The 7,730-nt window shown below is 43.3% G+C and overlaps 1 protein-coding gene across 1 annotated transcript; it reads left to right on the top strand.

Moving 5' to 3' along the window:
• The first annotated feature begins 135 nt into the window (after nucleotides 1-135).
• On the top strand, nucleotides 136-3,515 carry RPS3A (ribosomal protein S3A). Its single transcript, XM_009699819.1, has 5 exons — nucleotides 136-242; nucleotides 1,482-1,669; nucleotides 1,845-2,053; nucleotides 2,650-2,759; nucleotides 3,348-3,515. Exons 1-5 carry the CDS (start codon nucleotides 188-190, stop codon nucleotides 3,467-3,469), a joined length of 684 nt encoding a protein of 227 aa, XP_009698121.1. The 5' UTR covers nucleotides 136-187; the 3' UTR covers nucleotides 3,470-3,515.
• The last annotated feature ends 4,215 nt before the right edge of the window (nucleotides 3,516-7,730 follow it).

The raw sequence follows: 7,730 nt of genomic DNA, 5'->3' as shown, positions 1-7,730 counted from the left end.
GCATGTCCACGTTAAACGTGAAAGCACAAAATACTGACGTTTGCATTTCACAAAGCATATGGGGAGGGAGGTCTTACTTCAGCCCGGTTTAATCTAAGAAAATCAATTAAAAATATTTTCTACTTTATTTACATTAAGGGTTGATCCTTTCTCGAAAAAGGACTGGTACGATGTCAAAGCACCAGCAATGTTTAATATCCGCAACATCGGGAAGACACTTGTCACCAGGACTCAAGGAACTAGTGAGTAGTGGGGTATTCTGCGGTAGAGGGAGACGTGTTTGTTCCATGTGCTAGCTCCAGATGAGACTCGATTAAAGAACTGCTGACAAACAGTTTTTGCTCATAGTATTACGAACCTGGAAGTCTCAAAAAAAAAAAAAGTGCCTCTAACTTAATTGCTTGATTTGAGTCAAACCAGTGAGTTTTCTTAAGTTGACAGAGTTGTTTAGATAAATTAGTGTCGTTGCAGGGCAGTTAATGTGGTGTGGCCCTTGTTTGTACAAGAGTGCCAGACCGTGGATATGATACAGAAGGACATGCCTGAAGTTTCCAATGAACTGCTGTCGTGGTAACCTGACAAGTTTGAGGAAAGTTAAGAATGAAGGAGTCATTCTGGTTATCACAGAGTGAGATGTGGAGACAGTGTTACAGGAGACCTTGGTCATAATAGGATCTGAAAGTCCACCATGTTAGAAGAGACTGAAATTTGAAGCTTTTAGGTAAAGAGATGTCTCTAAGAGCTAGAATTGCAATTAAAGGGAGCATATGTAGATGTATTGCTGAATGGTAAAGGTTTTTTATGTGATCTGGCACACCTTAGGAAAAGAAGGCCTCTGCTAGGAATGCAGGGTCATCTGGATAGAGGGAGCAGTATTTTTGGAGGGTTAGCTGTGTAGAATGGCTAAATAGTTGCATTACCATTCTGGTTGCACTTAAAGTTAGGAAGATGATCGTTATTTTGAACTGTATACATGCGAAACAAGTAAAATAAGGGGCACTGTAAACCAAGTATGAGTCAGCCAGTGTTAAAATGGTTCATTGTTAGAGATGGAGCTGTGAAATGACTGTACTTGGGTGTTCTTGGGTGTACTTGGTGTACTTGCTCCTTTCTCTGCTGAGCACATGCGGCTTTTTATGTTTGTGTTCATTATTGTTCATAATTTCCAATTACTTTTTAACCCCTTGCACTTTAAAAAAATCCCAAAGATCTATTACATGTACTGGAATCTGCAGCATCCTGGTATTTGTGTTCAGCATCTGATATAAATATCTTAAAAAGGTTCCTCACAAAGTTAACAAAATACGGTATTTGGTTCTACAAGTTTATTTGATCTTGTTCAAAATACATACAAACTTCAGAGCTGTGAAGCTAGTGGCATCACCTACTATTAGAAAGCATCAAATGGAATTTCAGTATCTGGTTTGAATAATACTTTTCTAATGTTAATAAAAAGTGTTCCATTTTGTTTCATAATACAGAAATTGCCTCTGACGGACTGAAGGGTCGCGTGTTTGAAGTGAGTCTGGCTGATCTGCAGAATGACGAGGTTGCCTTCCGTAAATTTAAACTGATAACTGAGGACGTTCAGGGCAAAAATTGTCTGACCAACTTCCATGGAATGGACCTCACCCGGGATAAAATGTGCTCCATGGTCAAAAAATGGCAGGTGTGTAAAAAAACAAGGTCTGCGTTGTTGCTGGTGCGTTTAGGAAAGGAGGTAACTGCTGATGCGGTGTAAAGCTGTGTTTGAAGTGGCAGCGGCAAATAGTAATGAATGTCAGGTGCATGGTTTTGAGAAACCTGTCTGTCACGTTGATGATCGACGACCGTTTCTTTTTTAGACAATGATTGAAGCCCATGTAGATGTCAAAACTACCGATGGTTACCTACTGCGCCTCTTCTGCGTGGGGTTTACAAAGAAGCGCAATAACCAAATCCGCAAGACCTCATATGCGCAGCATCAGCAGGTTCGACAGATTCGCAAGAAGATGATGGAAATCATGACCCGAGAGGTCCAAACCAATGACCTGAAAGAAGTTGTCAATAAGCTGTAAGCTTTGGCTGCATTTTCTTTTTTCCTCCCCTGCAGTTGAAATAGTTTGTTGGTCAGTTGTTCCTGAGTAGGGAATGCGGGTGCTTCGCGTGCTGTTTGGCAGAGAGCAGGCAAGGTGCCTCTCGTGTTGAAGAGCTAACGTGCCATTTTCTTCAAGTACTCTCTTCGTCTCTGCATCATGTTTGACTTCCATCAGCCATCATGTTTGCATAAATGTAAGATCAGGCTCTCCACAGATTTTTGATTTGTTTCTATAGACTGAAATTGTAATTCTGATGAGTTGGGGCTGTGAATGTTCTGGGTCCTTCTGATAGAAGGAAGTCTTCCAAAGTGTAGCGTTTGCCTCCAAAACTGCGGTTGCAGATTTGCTCTCAAAAAGAGTACGCTTGCACTGCATCCCTTCTGACATGGCAAGGAAAATGTCTTAGTATCTAAACATAATTGAAAAAAATTGTCAGAGAGTGAAGATAGTATTCATGATGCAAACTTCTGTAGAATATTATGTATTCTGAAGAATTCTTCTAAGCCTGTCTTGCTGATGAAGAAGCACAATTTTTGACGTTCTGGCACTGATGTGCTCTCTGATTTCTCAGGATCCCAGACAGCATTGGCAAAGACATAGAGAAGGCGTGCCAGTCCATTTACCCTCTGCACGACGTCTACGTCCGCAAGGTTAAGATGCTGAAGAAGCCCAAGTTTGAATGTAAGTCAATTCCTGCAGGCATCGAGTGTTCTTAGAGGAGGATGTGCGAAGTTTAGAATGCATTTGCTTTTGAGTAAAGATGTTAAAGCAGCAGCAGCTGAAGTTGCTGTAGTAGTAAAAAGCCTTGTCATTCTAGTCCGGCATTTGGCTTTCGGGCTTGAAAGCCCAGCAGCAACTGTTCAGTTTGGAGCTTTTTTGAATTCTTCCCTGAAACTGCTGCTGAATGTTTAAAGTCTTTGGCTTGGGAATGAATGATGACAAAATGTTTCGGTCCCAAATGACATGGAATGATTCTATCTTCCCATTTTCTGACATTCCCATATAATGCAGCAGTAAGTTCTTGACTTCACCTCTTTTTAAAAAAAAAAGTTTAATTTGCAATTTCATTATGTGGCACTTATTTCACTGCCGGTTTTTGTCTGACTGTCAGTTACTGCAGCAGCCTCTCCTTGCATGAGCTTTCTGGAATGGACTTGATCATACCTACGTTAAATGTTCTGGTGGTTTGTGTATGATGAGCAATTCAGTAATTCGAAACTTTTTGAATTAGGTGCATCTCTCACTATTTATACTACTTCTTCTTTTTAGTGGGCAAGCTGATGGAACTGCATGGTGAAGGTGGTGGTGCTGGAAAACCTTCTGGGGATGAGGCAGGCACTAAAGTAGAGCGAGCTGATGGGTATGAGCCGCCCGTGCAAGAGTCTGTCTGAAACTAAAAACGGATCGAAAATAAAAAGTTTTAATACACAGAACTAATGTTTGGTTGCCTGTGTTGCTGCTGGACAGTATTGGTACTGGATGTGCGGATGGGTTTTTAATGAGGTAAACCTATTGTCTTGGTTTAAAAAAAAAGGAAGAAAATGCTTGTGTTAGAGATCTGTTTTTTCGCGATTGGTGTTGCGAGAGGGGTGGACGAAGGTGGGTTGCCCTTCTTGAAAGGTGGAAAGTACAAGACTGAGGATTCTGTAGGGTGGGGTTTTCCCCAGTAATTTTGGTCCTCGCAAAAGAAACGTCGTGGATGTGTGCCGAGCTGGCGCTGGTGAAAGGCGCCTCAGAGAGGAGCGTGGTACAGGGCACATGGGGTGCCACGCAGGGAAACTTAACTGTTTCAGGATTATTTTTTTTTTTTATTATAGGGAAATCTTAGGGATTTCTCCAGACTACGTATTTGAGATTTATCAGTGTGCCTGTGTTGGCTTCTTGGTGGCAATTTGATGTGACCTCTCATTGGATTGATTTGGTTAAAAGGTGTTAAAAGATTCTTTAAGTTGTAATTTTGATTATGGAAACAATGTTAGTTTTGAGTGGTGTAGCAATGCAGAATGTGCTCACAAGTAGTTTTTTAACCTTTGTCGGAACCGAGGGGTAACAGTGATCACAGTTGAAAAACCTGTGGAACTTCGGGGGGGAAAAAATTCTACTGTAACAAGGCAGTGGGCCATGTTCTGAAAATAAAGCGCACTGAAGTGATTTGGTGCTTTTTCCATTATCTGACAGCATTTTTGCTTGTTGTTCAGCTTATGCCGGTTTAAAAACTGAAGAGTGTGTTTTTCTGGCTTTAGCCAGAATCACAGAAGTGTCAGGATGTTTTGTTCAGAATTGGGCAACAACCCTAAACTTTGTGCTATTAAATTTTTGGTTAGTTTGTGATTTTTAAAACCCGAGAACAAACGGGAACTGACCTGTTTGGGGAGGTCACCGAGACAAGGGTGGCTCTTGCAGCCAGCGGTGACCTGGCTTAGGACAAGAAACGGCGGGGACTGATGAAAGGTGACTGCTGCAGCAAAGATGCTGGGGGGGAAAGGTGGGGGCTGCTGCCCGTGAGGGCTGTGCTCGCCAGTGTCGGGGATTGTCAGCTTTTCCTAGTGGCTAATTCTGGTTTGGAGCAAATAACAGGCAAAATGAATGTTTTCTGAATTATTTAGAAGACTGTAAGTGATGTGATTTCATCTTGTGATTTCCAAGTTCCTGTGTTAATACGGAGGATGATGTTTAGAAGAGCCCATGGCTTACTACTCGGGTAACCCTCTTTATTGGGTTGTCAGTACAGGCCGCCTGGTTCTGCTGTGTCCTGTTTGTGTAGTGGAAGGGCAGCGAGTGCTCAGACCTTTCATGGTGCCAAAACGGGAGAAGGGAATAGCGCTGCTTTTAATCTGCTTCGCTCTGTGCGTTTGCGGCAGGTGTCATTCTCCTCCAGGAGTCCCTGATGGTTGTATTTTGGAAGCCATAAATTGCAACAAATGCCTTATTGCTTCTCTAACAAAAATGAGAACTTTTCACTGGGGTTAGAAAAACAAAGCATGATTTAGGGTAAGTGTGGTGAGGTTGAAGATCCTTGATCCTATGCAGGTGTGTACATACACAGATACAGATGTGCATATAGTCAAGCCCTGCATTATGATCTGTCAGGAGTTTTCTAGCAACGGATGTGTGTTGGCTGGATTTTCTCTGCTAGGCAATTGTTCCATCAGACAACTCCTAAGGGACTGCAGCTGGCCTGTGCTCACTGTAGACTCGGAGTCAGAAATCCTAAGGTGTCGTTTCTGAGCTCATTTCTGAAAACTTGTGTGTCTTTTACCCTGTTACTTTTTCCTTCAGCTGTACATCTGAGGAGTGTATGTTGCAAAAAGGCTCATCCAAGAGGATTTGGGGAAAGAACGAGAACTTGCTTTTTCCCAGTTCTTTTTAATTTATTTTTTGGAACGGTAGACTGCTGGTATTACCACGTAGGGGCTCTGGGTAAATGTATGCTTTATAAAATGATTTCAGAGGCGGGGGGAAGTAAGCAGGGAGGAAAATTTTGTGCATCTTCTGTATTCTCTGTACAACTGTCAGCTGACAAATCATGGTGTATGAACAGCAGCAATCAGCAGAGCACACTGGATGTGTGGAGTTGCCCATCAGCTCGGGTCAGCCCTTGTCTTCCTCACAGTAATCTTGCCCAGTCGTGATGTGCGATACCCTGCGACGGTGGCCGGCTGCTGCAGGTAGCGGATGTCACAGATTCTGCAGGTGGAAAGTGTGAAACCTCCCTGAGGCCGAAGGCTTGGATAAGGTGAGTTAGTCAGGATTCTCTGGGGGGGTCTGGACTGCTTGTAAAGGGATGTGGTATTACTGTGTTAGTTGTTTGGGGGTGGTTTGGGGTTTTTTTGCTTTTGGGTTAAATGTATCAGCAGAATGAGATCCATAAAACTGTGCTGTCAATTGGAAAGCTCAGCTCTCCGCAGGACAAGACAATAACAATGCCATTGTGACTTAATTATAAAAATTTTATTGGTTAAATACATTCTTAATTTACAGAGGTACCATAACAAACTTACTAGACTTAACAAAGATTTATTTAGGACACTGTTAATTGTACACAGGACAAAGACATCTTCCTGAAGATACTTCCAGAGGGTGGGTCAAACAGAAAATGTTTTGATAAATGAGGCTTTTATTATTGTAATAATAAACGTCTAGGGGTCTAGCTGAATTTCAAGGTTACAGCTGGAATTTGCTACTGTATTGCAGCTGGGATTTGTGCTCCCCCTCGTTCTTGGGTTTTCTTGCAGAGTATGTACGGTACACCTTAGGAATTCTGTGTTATGATCCGTACGCAGTTTCACGGTGATATTAGGCATCGAGTCTTAAGAAAATCCCTTCCTGTGAGGTTTAATGAAGACGGTGTTTTGGCTGCCTGCAGTAATGCCAGCAGCCTGTAGCTGGCACTCCTTGCTCTGAAGGTAAGGCTTTGCGCGTCCTGCCCCGCGCAGTAGGGAGGAGGTGATGTGAAATAAAGCAGTGGTTGTACCTGCTGACAGGCACCGGCTCGAAACATTCAGTGGAAGTTACAACAACAACTGGTCAATACACAGTATAAAAATGGGGAAGAGGAAATCGAAAAAAATGTAAAAATTCAGTTCTACTTTTGAGACTTGTATCAAAAATCTTAGAAAACTGCCAGACAAACGCTAAGTAAACGCCATACGCTGAAGCCTCACCCAGGACCGCAGCGACGCGGTGTCCCTTTGGAGGGCCTGGGCGTTCCGTTCGTTGGGGTGGGCTTTGCTTGGTGCTGCTCTTCTCCCCCGCTGCCCTCGCGGGAGGGTCGGGAGTTGTGTGGGCACAGCTCGGGGTGGAAGAAGCCTGTTTTAGTGGGGGGAGCCGCTCACAGTTCATGGTTGAAAAGTCCCGAGTGGGCTTGCAGGAGTGAGGAACACTATGTATATTTGTTTCCTCATATTTCTCTAGGAGGAGACGGCTTATTTACTGGGATAAACAAGAAGAATGTTTGGAATCTCCTGGTGGGAGAGCTTGGAAAGTGGGAAGGGTTGTCCTCGGAGGTGGACTTCTGTTAAAAGTCCGATTCCACAGGAGATCGGATAAGATTGTTGGGGGTGGTAAAACAATTATAGCTGTATAAATTGTTGTGTTTCCTTCTTTCTAGAATAGCACATAACTTATAATTGTTTTTATAATGTTAATCTCCTTAATGAAAGTAGAAATCTATTTCTTGCTCATTAAAACTTTGTGTGATCTTCATCCCCCAGTTGTGTGAATGGTATTGGTGCAGTTTAAATACGCGTGATGGCTTGGTTCTGCCTGCTGTGGTGGTCACCCAAGAGCGGTGCACGGGCAGGGGAGGGCTACCCTCACCAGCTTGCCTTGCCACCAATTTAGGTGCACCCCGACCTTTTGCAGCAGTAGGTATTTGTTGCTGCAAAACTTACACCTCGTATCAGTAAAGTTGTAGGCAGGCATGTGACTTAAGTCAAAACTATCTTGAGATCAATCGTGATGATTCTGGTTTCCAGCCTCCATCCACCGCTCAGCCGTTGGCACTTTTTGCAACCTGAACTTCCAGACCCAGAAAGGAAAATCCTGTCAGGGTACCTTGGTACCCAGTGACCTGCAGCTCTCTGAAGTAACCGCTCACACTAACAGCTTACTAGTTCCTTGTTGTTAGGTAGTACAGAAGTGCTGGAATAC

This window comes from Cariama cristata, unplaced genomic scaffold, assembly GCF_000690535.1.
Source record: "Cariama cristata isolate BGI_N322 unplaced genomic scaffold, ASM69053v1 scaffold915, whole genome shotgun sequence".
NCBI classification, from domain to species: domain Eukaryota; kingdom Metazoa; phylum Chordata; class Aves; order Cariamiformes; family Cariamidae; genus Cariama; species Cariama cristata.
This window is presented reverse-complemented; position numbering and strand designations above follow the sequence as displayed.